This window comes from Petaurus breviceps, unplaced genomic scaffold (assembly GCF_028583685.1).
Source record: "Petaurus breviceps papuanus isolate PSGF00001 unplaced genomic scaffold, PetGlider_PUasm1.0 90977, whole genome shotgun sequence".
NCBI classification, from domain to species: Eukaryota; Metazoa; Chordata; class Mammalia; order Diprotodontia; family Petauridae; genus Petaurus; species Petaurus breviceps.
The window spans coordinates 8,515,331-8,542,248 of NW_027187391.1; the positions used below are offsets into that span (position 1 = coordinate 8,515,331).

General features: G+C 38.2%; 1 protein-coding gene and 1 pseudogene across 1 annotated transcript in view; both read left to right on the top strand.

Annotated features, from left to right (window-relative positions):
- The window catches only part of MAP3K5 (mitogen-activated protein kinase kinase kinase 5), a 292,350-nt gene that overhangs the window by 100,515 nt on the left and 164,917 nt on the right, over window positions 1-26,918 (top strand). Inside the window, exon 3 of the mRNA XM_069077285.1 lies at window positions 4,999-5,022. Within this exon, the coding sequence (XP_068933386.1) occupies window positions 4,999-5,022 (24 nt within the window). The remainder of the gene's footprint in view (window positions 1-4,998; window positions 5,023-26,918) is intronic.
- On the top strand, window positions 18,828-21,674 carry LOC138153107 (tetraspanin-15 pseudogene; annotated as a pseudogene).

Consider the following 26,918-nt stretch of genomic DNA (forward strand, 5'->3'; position numbering starts at 1 on the left):
GTGCTGCTCCTGGAGTCAGAAGATCTGCATTCAAATCCTGCCTCAGACACTTACTAGATGTGTGACCCTGGGCAAGTCACTTGACCTCTGTTTGCCTTAATCTATTGGAGAAGGAAATGGCAAACCACTCCAGTATCTTTGCCAAGAAAACCCCACCGACTGTGATCCATGAAAGTCACAAAGAGTCAGACACAACCAAACTAAACAACAACAATATACAGGATAATATGAAATAATTAAGCCACTAGATAAGAGGGATTGGGAAAGAATTGCTTTCCTTTCTTTGCATGCTCAGTGCTTAATACGGTGCCTAGCCCATAGTAGTTGCTTGATAAATAAATGCCTGTCCTTGATTTATCCTGGATGTAGTTTCTCAATCTAATCCCTTTTATGGAGGGAGGTCTTGGAAGAGTGCTTTGAGAATGAATCAGTTTTTATGGCAACCTATGAATTTTCATTCACTATCACTCAAATGTTATTTGTGGAAGTGGCCTCTCTATATGCTGTTTTTATCTTTTCACTTATAGGCTTGTTAGATAACAGGTTTTATGAGATCTTTTATTTAGCTCTAGGTTATTTATACAGTTTGATGTTGGAAAGCCTAGCATTTTTGCTTCTAATTTCTTCCTCTTCCTTTTCTTTCTGGCTGATTAGCACAAATTAACTTCACCCTGTTTTCCTACCTGGGCAGTTTGTACACTTTCTAAGGTCTTGGTGACATGCTGTAGAGCACGGACTACTTTTTTCCTCCTCAGTTAAAATGCCCAGAACGTTATCTGTTTTTAATTATGTCACAGTAAGTAGGAGAGCTGCTGAATATCCACGTTCTTAGGTACAGCCATGAACTGCTGATAAACTATTTGTGCCTCTAGGAGAACAATTTGTTTCTCTCTAACATCTTCAGAATGTAAGCCAACCTAACTATAGTTTGATTCGGATCTGGTAGATTATCACAGGAAATGTCCAAATATCCTTTCTTCATTCTATGATATGTAAAACAGCAGGAAGAAGGCAAAAGATCTCAGAGGATTATCTCAGCCTAGTAATTCTTTAGGAAAATGTTAACATTTAACCAACTAGAGCAGGAATTGTTTTTTCTGCCAGGGTGTGCCAGTAATTTGAGCCCATGTATAGGTCAGAGAACTGGTTTCAACTCACCTGTTTATCAGCAAAAGCTACTGTGTCTTCACTTCCATCCCTGCTCCAGCCTCAGCAGGAGGTGGTGGTGGATTAGATGGTGTGCACCTTCCAATAAAAAGCACTGTCCTCGTGATGGCTGTGGGAGACCACCTGGTCTGTGTATTCTCTATGGTTAAACCATAATGGAATGTTCAGCAGGGGGAAGAAAAGCAGCAATGATATCATGTGCCTACACATGTGTATGATTGGCAGACACACGCCTATAATCAAGACAAGTTAACAGACATTTATAAAGCTCCTGCTATGTGCCAGGATATTTTATTCTAGGTCATTTATACAATTCAGTGTTGGAAAGCCTAACATTTTGCTTCTAATTTCTTCTTCCTCCTTTTCTTTCTGGCTAATTAGCACAAATTAACTTCACCCTCTTTTCCTACCTGGGCATTTTGTACACTTTCTAAGGTCTTGGTAACAACAAAAAAACCCAACAAACCCAGTCCCAAGGAGCTTACTATCTAATGGGGGACAGCTGCATACAAACAAGTGAGGAGACACATGAAGATTGGAAAAAGCCTTTTGCAAACAGTGGGGTTTTAGCGGAGGGCTGAAGTAAGCCAAGATAGGATGCCAGGTGATGGAGGTGAGGGGGGATGGGAGATAGCTAATGCAAATGCATAGAGTAGGGAATGTGTCTTGTTCAAGGAACAGCAAGGAAGTCATTGGATTTCAGAGTACATTGAGGATAGGAAGGTGTAAGGAAACTTGGAGAGATAGGAATGGACCAGGTGATGAAAGGCTTTAAAAGTCAGAGAATTTATATTTTACCCTTGTACCATATACATGAACACATGTTATATGGATTTTATCTGAAGCCCTGCTCTGCTGCCCCATTGTGGTCTGGATATAACTGTGGTTCTCAAGGATTGTGCCAGCCAGACATAGACCTGCCAGTTTGGAAGGGTTTCAATTATGGGTCTTGTTATATAGGTCATCTGGGAGCCAGCTCAGGTAAATTCGGTAAAGCTTATCCACAGAAGGTTAGCTACCAAGTGATGGATTTTTTTCAACTAGAGATCTTCATTAAGACCATCTATTTAAGCTTATGGGCATCCACACAAGTTAAATTATGGATGTGTGAAATATAGGAAATATAAATATATTCACACACATTTAGAGCTTTCTACTGAGCAATGAGGCCCAAGAGAAAGAATGTTGGCTTTGAAGTCAGAGAACCAGAGTTTGATATATATCTCCTGTCGCTTAACTACCTGTGTGCCCTTGGCAGGTACTTCAGTTTCCTCATATACAAAGTGAGGGAATTGGACTAGATGGCCTCTTTCCCACCTTCTCTCTTACTAGATGCTGTCTGTCACATTCCTTTTAGCCAGATGAATGTACTGGCCACAAACCACAAATACTCTATCTTAGGCTTTTCACAGCGTCTTCACATGTCTTACTCTTCTGTATTTTTCTGGATTATAACCCCAGCCTCTACAAAATCTTCTTAGATTTTTGTGATAGTCTCTGTGGTCCATACAGTGCTATTTCCCTTTATTCTGTATCTTTCCCACTCCTTTAGTTAGTCAACAAGAATTTGCTAGGTGCTTATGTTCCAGGTACTTTGATTAAGTGCTGATGTTACAAAAGAAAGTAGAGAACAACCCCTGTCCCAAAGCAGATTGAGTTCTAATGGAGGAAACAACCTACCAATAACTAGGTACATGCAAGATCCCTTTCAGAAGAGACCCTGGCACAGGATCGCCCTTCATGGCGAGCCCATGTGCTCTGTAAACAAAGCAGAATTGCAGTAGCTCAAAAGAAACATGAGATGTGCAAATTTAGAGCCATCTCTATTCCACTTGGATTCTTTGTGCCCTACCTTCCAAGCTCCTATCGGTCTGATCAGCCTGAGTAGGACACACTCTACCTCATAATGTCATTTTGGTCCTCTTGGACAGCAACCAACAAGATCCATAAGAATAGACATAAGGCACGCCAAGAAGGGAAACCGTTAGCATCTGGGAGTACCGAGAAGGGCCTTCTGTAGAAGGTAGAACTAAAACTTAATTATTGCATTCACATTTCAAGCCTTAATTTTATACTGTATTCATAGAGTCACAGGAGCTTAAAGTCTAGGGTGAGAACAGTTGAATAAAAAATTTCTACTAATAATTATAAAGTGAAGTAGAAGGTGAAAGGTGCTTTAAGAGATCTGTAAACAAAGTGCTGTGAGGGTTCAGAGAAGGGAGAAATAATATTAAATAGGGAAGAGGATCAAAGAAGGCTTCAGTAAGGAAGTAATATTGGAGGTGGGCTTGAAAGCAGAAGTAGGATTTCACCAGGAGCTGGAATGGGGATGGAGGTTTATTTTATCCTTATGTTTAGGAAGCATTTATTAGGCACCTGCTTGCCAGGCATTGAGGATACAAAACTTAGAGAGCTGGCAGGAGCTTGGAGAGGTTATGTCTCTTACACAGGTTCACACAGCCAGTATTTATCAAAGGAGGGATTTGAACTGTGCTCTTATTGGCTCTCAGGCTGGCTCTCTAATCTTTACTCCATACCGCCTCTAGATATGAGATAATTACCAGGTAATTTCTGGGCAGGAACAGCAGGGTAAGGTTAATATCAACTGTAGAAATCCGAATTGACTTTGTATTTGGAGTCTATTCAAGTTATTGAATAAATCATAAATATATTTAAAATCATTATGACCTTATTGTAAAATACTGAATACATAAATCTACTCCCTGGAGCTAAGCCTTAAAGGAAGCTAGGGATGCTATGTAGCAGGAGTAAAGAGGTGGTGGTATCTTCTAGGCATCAGAAAGACCAGCCTATGTAAAGTCATGAAGATCAGGAGATATTTGTGAGGAACAGCAAAAAGATCATTTTAGTTGGAAAGTAGAATGAATGAAGGGGAGTAATATGCAGAAATTCTAGAGCAAGGTAGTCCAGAGCCAATTTATAAAGGTCTTTAAATCACACACACAAAAAAAGAATTTGTATTTTATTATGGAAGGAATTGGGACCCACTGGATCTTCTTGACCAACACAGTGACGTGGCCAGATATATCAGTTCATATATGGATGAAATGTTAGATCTTCATAATCAGTGTATTCTGTAGCTTCAGTACTGCTGATGCACATGTGTAGAGGAGGAATTCAAGAGACTAGAGGTGAGAAGACCAACTAGGAGGATATTGCAGGTGTCCCCATGAGGGATGATAAAAGCTGGCAGAGGAAGAGATGGGTGTAAAATATAATGCTGAGCTGGAATAGTTGATGCCTGTCTGTTGATTGGATATAGGAGTGAGGGATATGGAAGAGTTCATGAGTTCAAGAGAACATGACTCTGAGGTTGTGAACCTCATTGACCATATGGTAGATGATCAACAAAAACAGGGGAGTTAGGAAAGGTAAAGTTTCGGAGAGGGGAGAGGAGAGGAAGGATAATTAATTCTGTTTTGAACATGTTGAGTTTAACATGCCTACAGAATGTCTATCTAGTTGGAAACATGTAGTAGGAAATTAGTGATGCAGAATGGGAGCTCAGGAGGTCATTATTCCTGCATAACTGAGGTCATAGAATACATTCCTATGGCGGGGGGGAGACAGAGAGACAGACAGAGACGGAGAGAGAGACAAACAGACAGACAGAGAGAGGGAGAGAGAGTTAACAATTACACTCTCTTTAATGTTTTGCACATTAATAGAACCTTTGGTTGTATTTATGTGTTGTCTTTCATACTTTAGTTCCTTTGAAATTTCAGTTTAGTAAAATATTCTCTGTACCAGATGTTAAATATATGTTTGACTTTATTTTCTCTTTTAATGTATATTACTCTTATTTTGCAGGAAATCATTTGTCAGAAGAATACTGTGAGTATTTTATTTTTATATTATACACACACACATATTTTTTTCTCAAATTCACATTTTCTCTCATTGATTATTTAGAAAAAATGAACTTTTCTTTAATTCATAAACATTTAATTACTGTTTTGTTCTGTGCTTTATTCTCTCATAAAATAATAGTTTAAAAATAGTTTTTGAAAAAGTTTTCCAGTACTATTTCCAGTATCTCTGGGCCAGTAGAAAAATTGTCATTTTATTTTTTTTAATTGACCTGATAGAGTAAAACATTATCTTAATATATGTATTGGGATTTGTGCTAATGTCTGCCTGAGTAAGTGTGTTACAATAAGCTTTTTCTGAGTACAGCAGTTGTGTTTCAGAATCTTCATTTTGATCTTGGATTTATGTGATTAAGGGCCACAGCATAATACTCTTTATTGTGTTACCTAGTTATTTATTACATTCTTAAATAACATAAGTAGTCAGATTCCTGTTAATGCAGTGCTTCCCAGATTGGTATCTATGGAACACATCCCTTACTATGTGAATTGGGCATGCTGTGGGAAGATTTTGATGCTAGCAAGTACATATTTATAAAATACATTGTTACATGTAGTATTTTTTCATGAAATATGCTTTATTTTTCTCATTAATATCTCCTTATGAAAATATGCTTATATTTTTCTCCATCCCTCCCTTCCTTCTTCCAGTAGTATTACCTTTCTCTAAATATTCGTAGACTAATATTTATGAATTCAATCAATGTCTTTTAAGTGTAAAAATATTGTATCAGACTAATTCATTTAGAAGGTGCTGGTTTGTCTTTTGTGTCGACTCATAGGTGAGCAGTTTAATATGGCGTTGTCTCTTTACTGATGCAGAAACTTTTTAACATTACCAAATGGAAGGCTTATTTCATGAAGAATTGCCCTAGTCCCCAAAGGGCTGAGGAGGTAGTTTCTTAGGGAGAAATAAAGAGCAATAGAGATTCTGTGAATGGAAAGGCATAACTTTTGAGATATGCCATCAAACTAAAGCACTATCTGTAATCAGTACCATTTGTGTCTGGCCACGATAGAGGATTAATTCTGACCCTGCCTGAAATAATTGTCAAGAAAGGCAAGGAAAAGCAAATACACGAGGAATGCATTTGCAGCACTTGATAGGTAATTGAGTATTAACTTCACCCTGTGTTTCCTTGGATTTAGAGCTGGAAAAGACTGTGGGGGTCATCTAGTTCTACCTCATCATTGTAGATGAGAAAACCATAATCTAGAAAGAACCCTGTCAAAGATAGAAGGATGAAGACAACCCAGTCACTACCCTCAAGAAATTGGTAGCTTAGAAGGGAAGGACAAGACAAATACACATATAATTATAATACAAGGCAGAATTTGTTAGAGCAGCCAAAAAAAAGTTAATTTGATTTAGGGTCATGTTAAAAGAGGTACGGCTTTCAGAAATAGGAAGTGAATAGTCTCTCTGTTCTCCACCCAGGACCAGACTACATCTGTGTTCAGTTTTGGGAGGAAGGAACACAATTTAAGGATATTGATCAACTAAGAGTATCCAAGAGAGCACCTAGGCAGTGCAGTGGATAGAACACTGGGCTTGGAGTCAGGAAGACTCACCTTCTTGAGTTCAGATTTGGCATCACACACTTACTAGGCCTGTGATCCTGGGCAAGTCACTTAATCCTGTTTGCCTCAGTTTCCTCATCTGTAAAACAAACTGAAGAAGGAAATGGCAAACCACTCCAGTATCTTTCCCAGGAAAACCCCAAATTGGGTCATGAAGAATCTGACATGACTGAAACAACTGAACACAAAGGAGTTGTATTAGCAAGCTCCCTAGCTGCAGTATGAGGTACATATAGGGGTAGTGGTGGGAACTTAGTCTAAGAAGACAGGCTAGCCCGGGGCAGCTACGTGGCGCAGTAAATAGAGCACCAATGGAGTCAGGAGGACCTGAATTCAAATCCGGCCTCGGACACTTAACACAGAAACTAGCCGTGTGACCTTGGGCAAGTCACTTAAGCCCAATAGCCCTCCAAAAAGCAAAAAAAAAAAAAAAAAAAAGGACAGGTTAGGATCAGGACATGAATAACAAGCTAGGGAATATAGACTTAATAGACTTAGTTCTGTTGAGGGGGAGCCCTTAAAAGACTTTTAAGCAGGGGTGTGGTATGATTGGAGTTGTGACATAGACACATTGCAGTGTGTCATAGTAGAGTATGAGACTAGCAGCATCTGAGTTATTCATTGGATAGAACCCTTGACCTGGAGTCGCAAAGTCCTGGGTCCATATCAGGCTGCTCACACTCTTACTAGCAAGTTTTCTGTCTACCTCAGGTTCCTCAACTGTAAAATTGGGGATAATAATAGCACCTACCTCCCAGGGTTGTTAGGAGGATCAAATGAAATAATATTTATAAAGCACTTAGCATAGCGCCTAGCACATAGTAGGTGCTTAATAAATGTTTTCTAAAAGAAAGAAAAGTAGCAGTCTGTTTTTTCTATCCAAAGTTTAAATAGATTTTAAAAATTTGTTTTCATTTCAGAAGCATGTTCTACTGGTTGGGACAAAAGTACTTTTGTACTTTTTGTAAAATGATAAAAAAAAGTTTTTAAGTTCATGAAAAGTGCTTTTACCCTTGATAACCAGGTAAAACCATGCCCTGCAATAATCTGTTGAGAGAGAGAACAAGGTATATTTAGTGGGGAGAAGAAAACTTCAGGAATACTTGATATTTTTCAGAAGAAAAAAATTCAAAGGGTAGCCATGTGAAATAGGGACGCAGTTTATTCTTCTTGGCACCCTGTAGGGCAGAACTAGGAGCTGATAGAAGCTACCAAATCAGATCTCAAGTCAATGGAAGGGAAGACTTCCCAACAATTTGAGCTGTCCAAATGAGATGCCTTGAGATAGTAGTAAATTCTCTTTCACTCGAGGTCATCAGATGGAGTCTGGATGACCACTTATTGGGAATATTGTGGAGAAGATAACTGCTAGGGTATGGCTTAGATTAGGTGATCTCTGAAATCTTGACCACCTCAGACACTTAACACAGAAACTAGAAAATAAGGTGTGCTCCACCATCTCCACATAGAGGTGCTTATTTAAGTTTGAGAACTGTTACCTTGAATAAGAATGTATCTACTTAGCTATGAAGTCTTTTCTTTTGACAAGGATTTGTTTGGGTAATTTAAATTGAACTCTTGCCTCATTGGTTTTTGCTTTAGCTATGCGTGAGAAATATTCTCTAAAATGGCTTCATGGCAATGTCAATTCAATTCTACATGCTTCAGCTTTATATCCCTTCCAAGTCATTCCTAGGACCATTTTAGTAGCAATAATGATAGTTAGCATTTTAATAATTGTAGTGTTAATGGGATTTAAGATCTTCCCCGCCCAATAATGGACCTCAGGAGGAGCCAATTGAGGGAAACTTCCTTAGGGGAGGCTTGTTTATAGGAAGACTTTCACATCTTTTGCTAATTTTTAATTAGGCACGAGTCACAAGGGTTATGATGCCTTCTGACTCTGAGAAGTATATATATACTCTGAGCTGGTATTTTGCTTTGGGGGCTTGCTCATGAGAAAGATGTTGTGACTCCCTGGTCAAGATCCTGAGTGGCCATATATTCAGAGCTTCCCAACTGCTCAGATGTAAAGGCTCTCTTGATCTATGGATGTATGCAAAGTGTATAGTTGATTCAGGGAGTGTGAGCCCTGTCTGTTGGTCTTTACTTCTCTGCTTGCATTTTCTCTGTATTTTCCCTGTTTGTATTTCTCTGAAGTTCAGGGTGCTAACATTTCCCCTGAACTAGTGAATACAATTTTAAAAAGATTTTTGACCCCTAAAGCAGCTACTTTTCCTAGTAAAACAGATCTAAGAACCTGAGCTAGCAACCATTCTGGGTATGCCAGTGTGATTGCTACTACAATAATGCATTAAGATTTGCAAAGTGCTTCACAAATATCTCATTTTATCCTCCTAACAACCCTTTGAGGTTAATACCATCACTATCCCCATTTTACAGATGAAACTGAGGCAGACAGAGGTTAAGTGATTTCCCATGAGTCACTCGGCTAATAAACATTTACATTCTCCATTTGCCTGTTGCCATTGTTCCTGCCCAGAACAATGTTCTCTGCAGATGACTTGAGACCTGAACCTACATAGTCAGGTCTTCTGCAATCAGGCCCCAGTATGTGAGGTACTTAATGCACTCATCTTTGAGCAAACTTAGCCCACTATATGTGACCAGCCCTAGACACTAAATTATGCTTGGGAACAAGGGTGGGGAACAGGCATATAGTTAGGCATGTACCAGGCACAGTGTTAATTTAAGTGCTTTACAAATATTATCTCACATCTCACAGCCAAGTGATCTTATGTGTCTGTCACTCTTCCCTCATCACCAGTCCCTTATATGTGTTTTCTTGTCTTGTTAGAATTTATGTTCCTTGAGGACAGGGTCTTCATTTTTTTTAATATTTGTTTTTCCAGCCTTTAGCACAGTGCCTGGACCATGGAAAACATTTATTTAGTGTTTTTTCATTCATTCATTTTTAATTGTGGGTGATATATGGACTTTCAATCTAGCTACAGCTTATTCAAACCAATTTTTATATTTTTTAAAAATTATTTTTAGGAAAACATGTGTGTGTGTTAGCAAAGTATGCAAATATATATATATATATATGTATGTATGTATAAACATTAGTCATTCAAGCCCTTTGCTTCATTTCCATCTTCTTGTTGTCATTCTTTGGGCCATTTAGTATTAAAAAAGTGAAGAAAGAAGCTATTAGCTCAACTAATGCTTGAGAATTCTCTCTTCATCCAAAGTACACTGTAGCTATAGGTATGGTTTTGATAACAGTTGTTTCCATTGAACAACAAAATTCCATCTCTATACTGGTTCTCCTTCTATTCCTTTTCAGATCTGCCATTTTCCAGCCAAATACATTCTCTTGGTTTCTTTTTGAGATGTATTCCATTCCCAGAATGGCTAGAAACCCATCACTGCTTCATTTCATTTCACATAGTCACCAAAATAAATCTCATTTCCTGATACCATCTTCCAATCCAGCTGGTTTCTTCTCATATCCTACTATATTCCTTATTAATATCCTTACTTTCCATTTGTAGAAGTGATAAAGCTATTATTTGTGTCCCTAAATCCTTCAGTTTTCTTACCTAGGACTCTCATCCACAGGGCAGGGGTTCTTAAGTAGAGGTCCATGAACATGTTTAAAAAATATATTTTGAAAACTTATTTCAATATAAATGGTTTCCTTTGTAATCCTTTTTAAAAACACTATTCTAGGGGCAGCCAGGTGGCGCAGTGCGTAAGAGTGCCAGCCCCAGCATTGGGAGACCCATGATCGGTTCTGGCCTCGGATACTTGGCACCCACACAAAAAATAACTGGCCGTGTAACCTTGAGCAAGTTACTTAACCCCAATTGCTTAAAAAAATAAAATAAAATAAAAAATAAAAAACACTATTCTGAGGAGTCCTTAGGTTCCACCAGGCTGCCAAAGACCTCATAATCCCAAAAGGTTAAGAATCCCTACTTTGGGGATATCAGCTGACTCCTTATCCTTCTGTGGGGCAAAAGGTACTTCTTACTCAGAAGGTCTGGTCCTATCCATCCCCTGTGGAGAGATTCTTGTAGCTATTTTATACTACTCTTGATTAATGGAGCAGTTTCAAATGAAAAAGTATCTATAATTCACTCAAACAGAGACTGTGATATTACAGTCTACCTTTTTTCATGTCCTTCTCTCCCCCCTCCCCTCCAAAGCACATAAAGATGAGTCAAACATTCTCAAAAGAACTCAGCAGGAGAAGAACAATGGGCTGAATCTGTACGATGTAATGCTTCTTCAAATCCTTAAAATGAATTTTTTAAAATCTACTCATCTTTTTTTTCCCCTTTTGAGATGGTCTCCATGTCACTTCCCATTCAACTGCAATCCTTTGGCACTTCTTGGAGTTCTGAAAACAGTCATTTACTCACACACACACACACACACACACACACATGCTTACTCTTTATCTTTGGTTTGTATACAGTGAGATAATTGTGGAATCAAACACCATTTTCATCATTGCTCCCTGATCCACAAGCTATAAAATTCATCTTACTTCTCCTGCACCAAGTGTAAAGCCTTCTACTTAGTTTTAAAAGGACCTACGGAATCTGTATGACCTTTTCCCCAATTACCTATTTGTAGGAGCATAGATTTAGAGGTCAGCTAGTTCAATCTCATTTTACATATGTAGAAATTGAAGCCAGAGAGGCAGGTGATTTTCCCAAGGTCATGGAACTAATTAATGGTGGAGATGGGATTTGAACTGCAATTTTCTGACTCTAAATACAATATGTATTTTTTTCAATGTGCCACTCTCCACATTCAGCCTCTGCACCGATGGGCTGGTATTACTGTCCTGTGCTTTTGGTCCAGAGTCACCTCCTTCATGAAGCCTTTCTGACTATTCCAACAAAGTGAGTGGTCCTTGCCCATTTGAACTCTTAAAGTACTTAGTCTGTATTGCATAGTTTAAAACTAAACTATAAACCACCTTTGTCTTCTTGGCTACATTGTAAAGTACTAAGGTATTTTCCTTACGTCTCTGTGAGAGGTAAATAGGGTAATCATTAGAGCCATCTTACAGTTATGGAGAGTCACAGAGAGAGTAATTTGCCCCAGGTCAGTCTTCTAGTAAAATATTGGTGTGGTCCAATTTTTCTGATTCCAAGAATTATCTTTTTCTATGGTGCCCCATAGAAGCCTAGCCTAGCAATTAAGCATCTACATGATCAGCTTAAATAATTTGGCCATGTAAGGAAAAGACAGGGCTGTTTGGAAAAGACCCTGAGATTGGGAAAGATTGAAGACAAAAAGAGAATGGGAGGATGAGATGGATAGATAGTGTCATGGAAGTAGTGAACATGAGCTTGGATAGACTTCAGGAAAATGAAGGATAGATGGGCAATGAATGGTCCATGGGGTCACAAAGAGTCAGTTATGACTGAATTACTGAACAACAACAATCAACTTCAGCAGCTAGGTGGTGCAGTGATAGAGGGTTTTTTGTTTGTTTATTTGTTTTAAGGAAAAGGACCTATATGTACAAAAATATTTATAGCAGCTCTTTTTTTCTGCTTTTTGGGGGGGGGGAAGGCTGGGCAATTGGGGTTATGTGACTTGCCCAAGGTCATACAGCTAGTGTGTTAAGTGTCTGAGGCCGGATTTGAACTCAGGTCCTCCTGATTCCAGGGCCTATGCTCTATTTACTGTACCACCTAGGTGCCCCTATAGCAGCTCTTTTTGTGGTGCCAAAGAATAGGAAATTGAGGGGATGCCCATCATTTGGGAAATGGCTGAACAAGTTATGTATATGGTTGTGATGGAATACTGTTATGCTATAAGAAATGATGAGCAGGATGGTTTCAGAAAAACCTGGAGAGACTTACATAAACTGATGTAAAGTGAAGTGAACAGAATCAGAACATTGTACATAGTAACATCAATACTGTAACAATTATCAACTATGAAAGACATACTCTGTTCAGGACCATGTTCCAAGACAATTCCAAAGGACCTGTGATGAAAAGTGCTATCTACCTCATAGAGAGAACTAATGAACTCTACACATAGATGGAAGCATACTTTTTTTGAATTTCCTTTATTTTTATTGTTTTGTTTGTCTTTTTTTTTACAACATGGCTAATATGGAAATTTTTTATGTGACCTCACATGCATAATCAAAATCAAATTGCTTGCCTTCTCAAGGAGTGGGGTTGGGATGGAGGGAGGGAAAGAATTAGAACTCAAAATTTTAAAAAGTGATTGTCAAAAAGATTTTTACAGCTAATTGAAAAAATATTTAATGAAATAACAATAGATTTTAAAAAGAAAATGGAATTAGATGCAAGTTCTAAAGAAAGGTGAAAAGATTTTTGAAGGTCCTTGGAGGAACAGTGACCAAAATAAAGAAAATGGGGAAAGGATAAGCAGAGGCCAGTGATTAGAAAAAAATCTTTTTGAGATATTAGAATTTTAAAAACATACATCAAGTTTGAAAAAAAAATTGTAGAGTAACACTTGCAGCTTGGGGAACCAACTCAATACCTGCTGAAGTTTAACTCCTAATAGGAATATCAGATGTGCAGATGTAAAGGCAATCATATTGCTAATAAGACCATAATGTGAAAAAGGTAGATGTTAGTTTGCAAAAATCAATGCATTTGGGATTTAACCACTATGCTAGAGACAGGGAATACTTGGGAAAAGATGAAAAATTTAAAACTACAGTTCTTAACCCAGGATCCATAAAGAAAAATCACATTTGTTTTATAATTGGTTTCCTTGGTATTTTATGTGTTTTGTTTTGTGCATTTTAAAATATTATTTTGAGATGGTTTGTTATGCTTCACCAGACTGCCAAAATGGTCCATGACACAAAATAGTTAAAAATCCCTGATTTAAAAGTCTTTTAACTAAGAACATTCTTGACAAATGCTAATATAATTTTACATATCAACATGCATTTTAGCTTCATAGATTTTTTTTTAATTGGAAAAGAAAAGAGATTACAAGGAGACCTTGGAGTTTCAGAAATATTTTTGCATTTTTGTTCTACCAATGCAAATGCCTTTTTGGTGTTTTTTAAGAATATTTTTAATAAATAGTTATGTCAGTACAATTAAGCTTATTTTGCAATGATTTACACTTATGTGAACAAATTTAGTGTATAAAATGTCATATCAGCTTGTTACTGCCTCTTAAGTGTCCATCAGGTTTCTTGGCTCATTTATTTCTACTCACTTAAAAAAAGTTTTAATAATATGTTTTGTTTTTTCCATTCTATGGAAAAGAAAAATATAAAACAAGAAATCTGCATAATCAAGCAAAGTGAATTCCCTCAGTGGCTGTATACAAATAGATACATGTGTATGTATACATACAAATGTATGTGGATATATGTATCATTTTACAATCTAAATCTACCACTTCCCCCATAGAAGAGAGCATGTTTCATCGTTGATCCTCTGGAATCAGAAACAGTCATCAGTAAATCAATAGACATTTATTAAGTTCCTGCTACGTGCCCTATAGGCACAGAAGTAAGCATTGGTGATATAAATAAGAAAAAGACTGTCTGCCCAAAAGGAACTTAGAGGCAATTGCTGTGTTTGTTCAGTCGTGTCTGACACTTCGTGACCCCATTTGGGGTTTTCTTGGAAGATATACTGGAATGGTTTGTCATTTGCTTCTCCAGGGCAAACAGAGTTAAGTGATTTGCCCAGGGTCATACAGCTAGTGTCTGAGGCCACATTTGAACTTGAGTAGATGAGTCTTCTTGCCTCTAGGCCTAACTCTGTCCACTGTGCCACAGAGCTGCCCATTAGAAACTGGGAGAAGACAGTACTCAACAGTTATCTCAGATATTTGGGAAACACACATTAATTTCACAAACAAGGAGAAAGGAGTTGAGGGAGCAGGTGACACTTGAACATTTTCATCTGAATTCATCCTCTTGATATTTTTCATCAGCATCTCTGCCAGATTCTCATATGGTACATAGAATTAGACATGATAACTCCAGTGATATCAATGCTGAGAATAGATCCCTCTAAAAATGCTAACAAATCTGCTTTATTTCACATCTATTTGTCATCCCTTTAGTCATGACCTGATTAAACTTGATCTCATACCAGAATCTTTCCTGACACCTCTTTTTCTTAACTGCTTTTCCCCATATTATGAGGCAATACTATGCATGATCTTTGGCCACCATCCTTAAAGGTTTTGCAAACAAGTTTGTACTTCAAATTGATGTTATTCCTACTGCTGTGTCTTTCTGCTTGGCAAGGAGATCAAGTTTTTGCTATCCTCAGGCATTCTCTGTGCTTTTTTAGTCTCTTCTTTATGGTTTCTATTTTGAGTTAAGAAATGCCTTTACTAGCAATTTGGAACTGTGTCCAAAAAAAAATATTAAAATGTGTATACTCTTTGAACTAGCTGTACCACTCACTACTGGTCTGTGCCCAAAATAGATCAAAGGAAAAGGAAAAGAACCTATTTGTACAAATTATGTATAGCATCTCTTTTTCTGGTGAAAAGAATTAGAAACTGAGGGAGTACCCATCAATTGTGGAATGTGTGAGCAAGTTATGACATTTGTATGTGATAGAATACTATTTCATTGTAAGAAATGATTAAGGGGGTAGTTTCAGAGAAACCTGGGAAGGCTTATATGAACTGATGCACAATGAAGTGAACAGAAGTAGGAGAAAAATTTATATAGTAACAACAGTACTGTAAAGGGAAATAGCCTTCAAAATTCAGAAATATTCAAAATTCAAAGCTATTTCAAAAATAGCTTTGAAAGACTTGTCAGCTGTGATAAACACAATGACCTTTCACAATTCCATAGGACCTAGGATGAAGCATACTATCTCACTTAAATAGAAAGCTGATGAACTCAAAGTACAGATGGAAACATCTTTTCTTTCTCTCTTCCTTCTTCCTTCCCATCGTGCCTCCCTCTCTTCCTTGCTTCCTTCCTTTTTTCCTTCCCTCCTTCCTTCCTTCCTTTCTCTCTCTTTCTTGACATGGCTAATACAGGAATTTGTTTTGCTTGATGATACAGATTTGTGATGAGTTTTGTTTTGCTTATGTTTTCAATGGTAGGGAAGGGAGAGAATTTAGAACTGAAAATAAAATTTAATTTAAAAAAGAAATGCCTTTATATTTGTATATTTGCCATTTTTTTATATTGACAGCTTGTTTAAACAGGTAGGTAGGTGGAAGCTGCTGTTATCTTCTCAGTTTTATATTTTTACCTCTTTTTCACTAGCTAATGATTTAACTGTAAATAGACAGCTGTTTCTGAAGTAACTCCTACATCGGTGACCAATTTTTTTCTGTTAAGTTTTTTAATAAATGAAATTAATTCTGTTGAGTTCATTGTTCAAGTCTTTTTGCTCCCCTTTAGGAAAATATTCATGTGAAACTCATGACTCATCATGGGATCATAAATGTGGAGCTAGAAAGGACTTCATTTAGTTCAGCCTCATCATATTTCAGATTGAAGAAGCTCATGGATGTTAAATCATTTACTCAAGACTTTTCTTTGGTTGATATCATCTCTAGTTTCCAAATCATATTTTAATTTCTTTAATTTTTTTTATTATTATAACTAAACTGTATTTTTCAACCTTGTTTTTGGCATCTTGCTCTGCCCACCTTCACGTTGAAGACAATGAATATCAAGTTACATGTTGACTTAATTTGTAAGGTCTTGATACATTGTTTATTGAATGTCTTTCTTTATTCTCTACTGTGGATATTGTTGCAAATTCAGGATGGCGTGTTTCCTTTTGCTCATCAAGAGTACTATGAGAAAAGTTGAGCAAAATGGTGTCCATGAGATGATACTTCTTTGTAGCCTTTGAGTATAAACCGAATTAACTATGTAGCTTCTTTACTTGGCTCTCTGTCCATGAGTCTGTGCAGCTGTTTTCAGATTAGATCAAGATAAGATAGAGCTTTTATTAAGCATTTACCATATGCCAGATGCTGTGTTAAGTGCTAGCTTAGCACAAATACAAATAAAAAGAAATACTTTCCTTTCCCTCAAGGAGTTTACATTCTAATGGGGCAACACAACTCATAAAGAGAGCTGGAAAGGGGTTACTTTGGGGCTGAGCCTGTTTGGAAGTCACCCTGTATGAATGGGTACTTCCTTAAATGAAGATTCTAGGGAGGAACTTGCTAATTGAAAGTGGACATTGAGGAGACCTCTAGAGGTAAAAGTAGAAATATGTAGTTTCGGGGCGGCCAGGTGTCTCAGTGAGTAAGAGCACCAGCTCCAGTGGGGATGACCTGGGGATCAAATCCAGGGCTCAGATACTTAGCACCACACCCAGAAATAACTGGCCTTGTAACCTTGAGCAAGTTACTTAACCCCAATTGCTTAAAAAAAAAAAAAAGAAATATGTAGTTTCATTTATTGTAGGGGGGAGATGGGGTGCTAATATGGGAATTATTTTGTAGTATGTTAGCTATCTCATTGGTTATGACCTAAGACTCCCACATGAAGAATACAGAAGTAAAATTAAGGTTTATAGATGGACAGAGAGTTATGTGATTCTTAGGACTGTCAGCCTCATTTTCTTCTACCATTCCATGCAGAAGTGAAAAGAGGCCATACCAGGTAGAAAGCTATTTTGCATTTTTTATTCTTTACATGAATTATCATGACCAAAAATAACTCACTTGGTGATGAGACACTCCATAATTAGCTAATCTGGTCCTCAGCACACTCAGGCTAGCCCTAGAATTATACTTGAAATCTTTCAAACTTAGTAGTTTCTACCAGAGCTTGTTGGTGTGATCTTATAAAACCCAGAATTACTTCCACTCCATTCTGAGACATTGGAGGAGGAATTCTGTTGAGGTTTTCATCAAGAAACCTGTAATACAACTATGCCAAAAGGCTATAAAATGTGCATGCCCTTTGGCCCAGCAATACAGCTTCTAGGGCTGTATCCCAAAGAGATCATTAAAATGGAAAAGGACCCATGTGTACAAAAATTTATAGCAGTTCTTTTTGTGGTGACCAAGAACTGGAAACTGAGGGAATGCCCATCAGTTGGGGAATGATTGAACAAGTTGTAGTATATGAATGTAAAGGAATGCTATTATGCTATAAGACATGATGAACAGGTAGACTTCAGAAAATCCTGTAAAGACTTACATGATGCTGAGTGAAGTGAGCAGAACCAGCAGAACATTGTTCACAGAAACAGCCACAGTGTGTGATGACTGATTTTGATAGACTTAGCCCTTCTTAGCAATGCAAGGACCTAAAACAATTCCAAAGGATTCATGATGGTAAATACCATCCACATTCAGAAAAAGAACTATGGAGGTGGAATGCAGAGCAAAGCAGACTATTTTATTTTTTTTCTTTCTCGTGATTTCTCCCATTTGTTATAATTCTTCTATGCAACATGACTAATGTAAAAATGTGTTTAATTGGAATGTATGTGTAGAGCCATATCATATTTCATGCCATCTTATTTATTTATTTATTTACTTTTAGTTTATAACATTCAATTCTACAGTCCCTTTAGTTCCAAATTTTTTCCCCTCCCCAGCATGGCAGCATGCAATCAAATACAGGTTCTACAAATGCCTTCACATTAAACATTAGTCAAGTTGTAAAGTAGGATTATAACCAATGGAGTGAACAATGAGAAAGAAGGGACAAAATAAAACACAAAGGAGAGAGAACAAGTAGTTTGCTTCAATCTGCATTCAGACTCTAGTTCTTACTCTGGATGTGGATATCCCTTTCCATCGTGAGTCTTTTGTAGTTTTCTTCTAACCTTGTATAGCTGAAAGGAGTCCAGTCTATCACAGTTAGTCATCATAGGTAGGATGTGTCTGTAATTGTGTATAAAGTTCTCCTGGTTCTGCTCTCCCCACTCAGCGTCAGTTTATATAAGTCTCTCCAGGTTATTATGAAGGCCGTGCTCATCATTTCTTATATATGCCGTCTTATTTAAAACTTATCAAAGTGAATGTTGAAAACTGAAAATAAATTAATAAATATAAAAAACCCATGAAATACTCAGGGTCTGTACCTTCAGAGAAATCAAAGAAAGAAAAAAAAACAGTATGTATGAAAATATTTGTAGTTCTTTTTCTGGTGGCAAAGAATTGGAAAGTGAGCGGATGCCTATCAATTGGGTAGTGTCTGAACAAATTATATTACATTAATTTGATGGAATACTATTTATCATGCTGTTAGAAATGAAGAAAGGGTCGCAGGTGGTGGGGCCGGGCCGGGCAGCGGAGTCGGGGTCTGGCTGCAGCGGGAGGATGATGGCCAGCGGGGACTCGGAGCAGGTGCGGTACTGCGCGCGCTTCTCCTACCTGTGCCTCAAGTTCTCGCTCGTCGTCTCCTCCTCGTTCTGGTGTATAGGTGCCTTCATCCTCTCTGTGGGGATCTATGCAGAAGTTGAGTGCCTGAAATACAAAACCCTGGAAAGTGCCTTCCTTGCACCCACCATCATCCTCATCCTCCTCGGGGTCATCACGTTCATCGTCTCCTTCGTGGGGGTCTTGGCTTCCCTCCGGGATAACTCTGTCTCCTCCAAGCGTTCATGTACATCCTGGGGATCTGCCTCATCATTGAGCTCATCGGGGCGTGGTGGCTTTAATCTTCATGAACCAGACTATCGACTTTCTGAATGGCAACATCAGAAGAGGAATCGAGAACTACTATGACGACTTGGACTTTAAGAATTTAAGAACATCATGGATTTCGTACAGGAGCAGTTTAAGTGCTGCAGTGGGGAAGACTACAAGGACTGGGCCATGAACCAATACCACGACTGCAGCGCTCCCGGCCCCTTAGCGTGTGGGGTGCCATATACCTGCTGCTTCAGAAATTTCGTCTGATGTCATTAACACCATGTGTGGCTACAAAACCATCGACCAGGAGCGCCTGAGCATCCTGGACGTCATCTATGTCCGCGGCTGCACCAACGCTGTGATTATCTGGTTCATGGACAACTACACCATCATGGCTGCTGTTCTGCTGGGCATCCTGCTGCCCCAGTTCCTGGGTGTGCTGCTCACTCTTCTCTACATCAGGAGGGTGGAAGACATCATCTCTGAATACCGATGGCCTCCTCCGGGGGGAGAAAAAGTCCGACCTGGAGTTTTCAGGAGGAGGCTGCTGCGTGTGTTATGCGGGGGAGCACCCTCAGGGCCTGTGACATCTCTTCTACCAGACTATGGAGCAGGGGAGGAGCAGGAGAGCTGTGACCCTGGGGCAGAGCTGGGCCATCTCCTTCCACAGATGATGCCATCCCAGGCCTCTGCCCCTGGTTCTGGCTACCTCAGACCAGATTGAGAGTGTGGGAGTGGCAGAGTTCAGGGGGAGCCCTCATCCCCATGCTCCTCTTTCCCAGGCTTCTCTAGGACCTGAAGGGGATTGAGAAGACCTTTTCCTAACTCAGCCCTCTTCTTCCCCCAGGGACAAAGAGGCAGAGAGTAGGAGGCTATCTGACCAAAGCCTCTGTCCTATTGGCTCATTCAGTGTCTCTTTTTTTTTTAAGGGGAGAAGGCAAGGCAATAGGGGTTAAGTGACTTGCCCAAGATCACACAACTAGTAAGCATGTCAAGTCTCTGAGGCCAGATCCTCCCAACTCCAGGGCTGGTGCTCTATTCACTGCACCACCTAGCTACCCCTACCCTGTGTCTCTTCTCAGATGCTGGTGGGCCTGTAGGATAGTGACTAAGCCCTAGGGGCAGGTCTGGGGGTCTCAGAGTCCTGGGACCTCCCATCCCCCAGCCATGGCCCTGGAGTGGGGTAGTCTTGCACCCCCAGTTTCTCTCTCTGTCATCCTACAGTCCATATGGGTATTGATTCAACTGCTGTTCTGGGCCTACTTGATGAGGTCTCATGCCCTTTTCCTTCATCCCACCTGGGAAACTCAGGGGCCAAAAAAAAAAAATAATAATAAAAGAAAGGAAGAAAGAAAAAAAAAAGAGAGATTTCTTAGTTAAGCCTGAGATTCTGTGTGTGGGGGAATACGTGAGCCTAGCTTGGCCAGACCTGGTACATCAGGGGCTGGTCCTGTGGCATTGAAATTAAACTGTGGCTATTTTTGTATTGATTTATAAGTGAGTGGGAGAGGGGTATGGATGAGTGTAGTGAGGTGTGTGCCTGCCTGGTCCTAACCAGAGTCTTGAGGAGTGATGAATATCTACCAACTGATCATTTGTACCATAACTTCATGATTCTGTCCATTTTCTAGGCTGGTCTGTGTCCAGTGCCTTGAGCCCCCATCGGAGGGCTGCTGCTTTGGTGACTCCATTTATATGTGACTTTTGTAACTGTAGAGTTTTATACACAAATAACAGGCCTGTTTGATTAATCTGAATCACAAAAAAAAAAAAAAAAGAAACGAAGAAAGGGATGGTTTCAGAGAAATCTGGGAAGATTTGTATGAACTTATGCAGATTGAAGTGAGCAGAACCAAAAGAATAATTTATACAATAACAATACTATTATAAAGATAACATTGAAAGTCTCAGGAACTCTGATCAACTTTCTAACCAGTCACAATTCCAGAGGAATCATGCTGAAACAGGCTACCTACCTTCAGATAGGAAGTTGATGAACTCAGAATGCAGATTGAAGCTTACAGGTTTTTTAATTTGGTTTTTGGCAGAGGGCATGGCCCATGCTGGAATACTCATGTAGGGCACTAACTAAAGGAAATGCTGTGTTACCATTTGGACTCCTTAGAATGAATGGACAAATGATCCTTAGAATGAATGTTTAAAGGACAATGAAGAGATTCTTCTTCCTAGACCTTTTTTCTTAGTTCTATTTTATTCTCACCCCTCACTTTACCCTTAATATTCCCCTTTCTAATAAGAGAATTGAAAGAATATGCCCTGATCTCTTCACTGTGTTTCTGCTCTTGTCTTCTCGCTTTCATTCTTTCCTTGCTTTTTATACCCCTCAAACTTCATGTAATCCCAAGGAAGTGCTTCAGAGTATGACTTTAATTCCCATGAATACTCATTTCTTTGATGGAAATTCAAGTAAACTATAATTGTCCCATACAGAGAATATGTATTTAGAGAGTGGCTCTTGTAGAAACATGTACATGATCTTTTGCATATGTATATGTATATATATATATATACTTGAGCCACTAGTTCTGAAATTCTTTTCTTGTCTATGTAGTTCAGTTTTGCCATTCACCTACTTATCCTGTGTGATTATAATAAAGAATTTTTATTTTGTTGATTATACTTCTTGGGGATAAGACAAACTGGTAAAATTTTTGTTGGCTGCCAAATTTGGGGTATTTATTTAAAGAATGATGTAAGCTTAACAAAACTCTATATTTGAGACAATTTTGATTTCTTTTTCCTCCCATTTGTTCTACATCCCTACTTCTTTTTGAAGATTGTTGAAGAGAGAATGGTATGGGGTGAAAAGAAAGAATAACATATTTAGATTTTCAAGTTAAAGGCATATAGTGTTCTATCAGTTTCTGGTTTCTCCCTGAAGCCTAATCAAGGAATAGAGTCATATCTGGGGCAAGGGAATTAAAAATTGCATTCTTAAAAATGAATTAAAAAGCCTTCTTATTATATTTCTCATCATTAACAATGATAAAATCTTACCCTTGTGGTATGGAATCTTCTTTCTGAGACTCGAATCCTTATTCCTTAAGAAAACATTTAACCTAATATATTTTACTCCATCCTTAAAAAGTATGGCCTGACTTTTTTCTTTAAAAGCCTTCCTCAATACAGTTCTTCACACTCTATGTAGGTGCTCAGTAATTACTAAGTGAATGAACTAGTTGAACATGGAATTTTTTTAATTTTTTAATTTGATTTATGAATTTTTTAATTCATAGATTTAGAAGTAGAAGATACCTTAGAGGCCATCCAGCATGGCCCTCTCATTGTAGAGAGAGAGAAACTGAAGCCCACAGGGATTAAGTAACTTGTGTAACTTCCCTCTGGTACCAAATGCAATGCTCTTTCCCACTACACTTGATTGCCACTGTGTAGAGCCAGTGCAATATTCACAGTGCTGACGGCGACTGTAAATATGCCAGCATAGTTCTCAATTGCAAAATATAACAGACTGTTCATAAAGAAGAAAGAAGCAAATTTATTCAGATACCAGCAAACCAAATCCTAACACCAGGAAGTCAAATCCATCATAGCAACATAGAAGTTACTATACCACAATGCAACAGAAAACCACACTGTTCTTTAGCCTTCCCACAAACCATCACTCAGAAGCCTAGCTGTCTCCCTAGGTGCATCCTCTCCTCCCTCCAGCTCTAACTGCTCTGATTCCCAACTTCCTGTGAGCTCTGTTCCACCCTTCAGCAAACTCCTCCCAGCACAGGCTCCATGTGATTATATTCGACCTATTAGGGGGCAGGGAATATCTTCAAATCAGGGAGGATCTTCAGCTTCCCTTCTGATTATTAAGGTGCAGGGGAGATCTTCAAATTCCCATTATTATTACACATTGGCACTGGATAATGGAAGTCCTTAAATGCCAGATCAGAGAGTTTGAACTTTACACAGCCAGCAAATGGGAGTTGTTAAAGAATTTTGACCATTCCTTTGTAGGACATAAGGAAGATGTATATGGAAATATTGTGAAGGTTGGATGGGAAGAAGAGAATGTGAACTGGTAATGCCTTCTAAGAGGCTACTCTAGTAGTCCAGGTGAGTGGATGTTAGAATATTGAGGATAGACTATATTCTTTAGGACCTAATAATTAATTTGATATGAGAAGTGAGGGAGAAGGAAGAATTAAAAATAACACCAAGATTCTGAACATGGAACATGAAAGACTGATAGAATAATGCTGCCAGTGACAGAAAAAATGGAGAGAGAGAGAGAGAGAGAGAGAGAGAGAGAGAGAGAGAGAGAGAGAGAGAATTGAGTGGAAAGATAAGTTAAATTTTGAATAAATTGAGTTTGAGGTGCTAACAGGACATCTTGATATTGGGTAAGTAGTTTGAAACATGATTCTGGAACTCATAAGGAAGGTTGATGCTGAAGATAGAGGTTTTGAAATCATTTACTTAGATGTGGTGATTGAATTTGTGTGTGAATGTTTACCAAGGGAGATGGTATAGAAAATGAACACAAGAGCATCGAAGAGAGAACCTTTGAGGATATGATGTGGAACAACAAAGGAAGAGAACAGTGTGGTGTTTTGAAAAATCAAGAGAGATGAGAGTTGCTAGGAGGATTCAGTGGTAAATAATGTTGAATGCCAGAGAGAGTTCAAGGATATTGAAGACTGAAAGAAAGCCACTGGGTTTGGCCATTAGGAGGTTATTGATGACATTTGAGATCAGTATTTGTAGAGCAATGATGATGGAAAAAATTGATTCTAAGGGATTGAGTACACAGGAGGCAGAACATCATGTATATACTACTTTTTCAAGAAGTTTGGCCATGAAAGGAAGGAAAGTAATGGAACGCTAACAAAATGAGTAGGAGGGTTGAGAGAAGGCTCTTTTTAGAATCAGGAAGACCTGAACATGTTTATAAGCAGATAGCAAGGACCCTTTGTAGAGGGAGAGATTGAAGATAAGTGAGAGGAAAGGGCATGACTAATGGAGCAATGTCCCAAAGGGAAAGTGGGAGAAGTTATGAGCTGGGGCATAGGTGGAAAAGGATCAGCTTTGACAAAGATATCTTTTCCTATGAGAAAGAAGGAAGCCATAGAGAATAGGTAATAATACTGAGATGTTTTGAGAGGTGGAGGATCTCCTATCAGATAAACTGTCTTCTTAATGAATGAAGTAGGAGGCTAGGTCATTTGCTAGTATGAAGGTTGACAAAACAAAAAGGAAAAATGTGGAAGAGGCACTTTAGAGAATGAGACAGGAAGTCCATATAAGTAGAATAATTTTCTAACATCTCTTTTTGAACCAGGCAACTTTTTAAGACTATAACTGGCAGAATAGTTTCTGATCTGCATTGTGAGAAGGTGTTTTCTTATGGGAACCTAATTACCCTGATAAAATCATAAGTCCTAACCAAAAAAAGGTGAAGAAGGAGGGAAAGATACAAGCGAACTTACTAAGTCTATCAAATTATTGTGGAATACCAGGTACTGTGTTTGTTTCTTTGTGCTTGCAAGGACCTCAGTAGCCTTTCTGCTCTATGCCTGTTTAATGTGCTTTTGGGATATGAGAATGAAAGTTTATATAGATCAATGGTTTTTATGTTAACTTGGTTCTACTTTTGTTTGAATTCTTGTAATATTTTATTTGTGCCTCTTTAATGTATTTTCACATTATTCTTGGTAATACATCCATTTTTCTTCTAGTCTTAATGTTTCCCTCCAAGCCCCGCTCCAACACAGCTAACACAGACACACACACACACACACATATGTAATCGTAGAATCTCATAGATAGAAGACACTTCAAAGGTGATCTAACCTAACTCCTTCCTGAATCACGAATCCCCTTATCTACATCTCCAACAAATGAGTAAAGAACTTCTTGAATACCTTCATTAATGAGGAACACACTCTTTTATTACCACTTCCCCTTTTACTTCTGGTTATTTAGCTCTATGACCAGGAAGTCTTTCCTTATTAGGGGCCAAAATCTAACTCTTTGTAACTTCTGGCTACTTGCCCTAGTTCTTTGCTTCATGAGACCAAGGAGAAAATGTCTGCATGAATTCTACAAGTTTATAAATCCCTTAAGGACAGGAACATTGTCTTATTCATCCTTTTATATTGCTCAATGTTTTGCACATAGTAAGCATGCAATAGTATTAGTTCAATTAAATTAATTTTTCTTCTTCCTTTTTGGAATTGAACCAGTTACATCCAAAATTCATGCTTTCCTATTAGTCCAAATAATTAGCAATGTATTATGTTAAATGCATTTGTAGAGTTTAAATACATATGGTTGGCAACTTCTAATTTTGAATATGAATATATAATATTATATTTATATGATGTGTGTATATACATATATGTATGTTTATGTATATATGTATATACTACAGAGTATATATGTGCCTATTTCTATTCAGCAGAGAAATAATATTCTAAAACCATTATTAATCATTTCGTGGTATATAGGATTCACATTCTTGTGTCTTCATATGATTTATGTGAATAAGGCTTTTACCTTATATTTTGTAGTTTCACGTAATACTATATATTGAACCCAAAAGTATCAGGTGCTCTTTTTTTTCATAGCTCAGCTATAAAAAACTGCTCATGGAGGAAAGCAGCCTATTTAATATGCTTACCTTTTCCTCAGAGCAAGCAAATGCTTTGGGGATCGAATTTAGGAGGGCATCACATGGAATAAGATTTGAAAAGCCTGGTTTAAACCAGAACCTGTTTATTTTCCCTCTTCTAGGTTAGTGTTCTGATCCTTGTTCCAGGAAGGAAGAATAAATCATAGAAAAGAACAATTTTATTGAAGCAATTTGCCAATTGAATCATACCATCTTGAGAGACTTCTAACACTTTTAATTGGAATTCAGTCTGTATGCTTCTTGTCCGGACTTTGAAAGATGCCTCAATGTATCTAAGATCAAAGTCATTTAAACTTATCGGTCTAACCAAGGTAGCCTGGTACTTCTCCTTTCCTTGGCAGTACAGTACGATCTGGCGTGCATAAGGATTCTGTCATTCTAAAGTCATTTTCTGGCAGGGCCTCAGAAAAGATAATTTCCTACATGAAATGTGGCTGTTGTGGTGACCTCATATGAAAGGGCTAGTTTGGAGAACAGCTGCACTAATGTGAGAAGGGAAAGGGAAAGTCTAGGTCATTGTTCTCTTTCAGAGAGAATACATTTCTCTAGGAACTACTGCTAGAACTGTGATGTAGAAACTGATTTGTACCAATGATTTCTCATTGTCTGCACTTGAAGCAGAGCTATTGCAGAGAGACTGGTAATTGAATACCAGGAATTTACTTTAACTGTCCAAACCAACATATTAAACACATGTGCTTTTTCTCTCTTGGATATAAAGGATCTGTTGTGCATATAGCACTGAATATGAAGACAGGAGTCAAATTCAAGGTCTGTTATTTGTTATCTGTACAACCAGGGGCAAGTCACTTAACCTTAAAGGAGCCTTAGTTTCCCCATCTGTAAAATGAAAGAGTTGGACTAAATTGTCACTAAAAAGTCCTTTCTAATGCTATATACTATTATATCCATATATGTGTGTGTATTTATCTATCTCCAATTTCTGAATAATATTACATTTAGAATAAGCTAACTCTACAGATCTCTCACTGGGAAAAAACAAAAATTGCTTATCTTTTTAGACA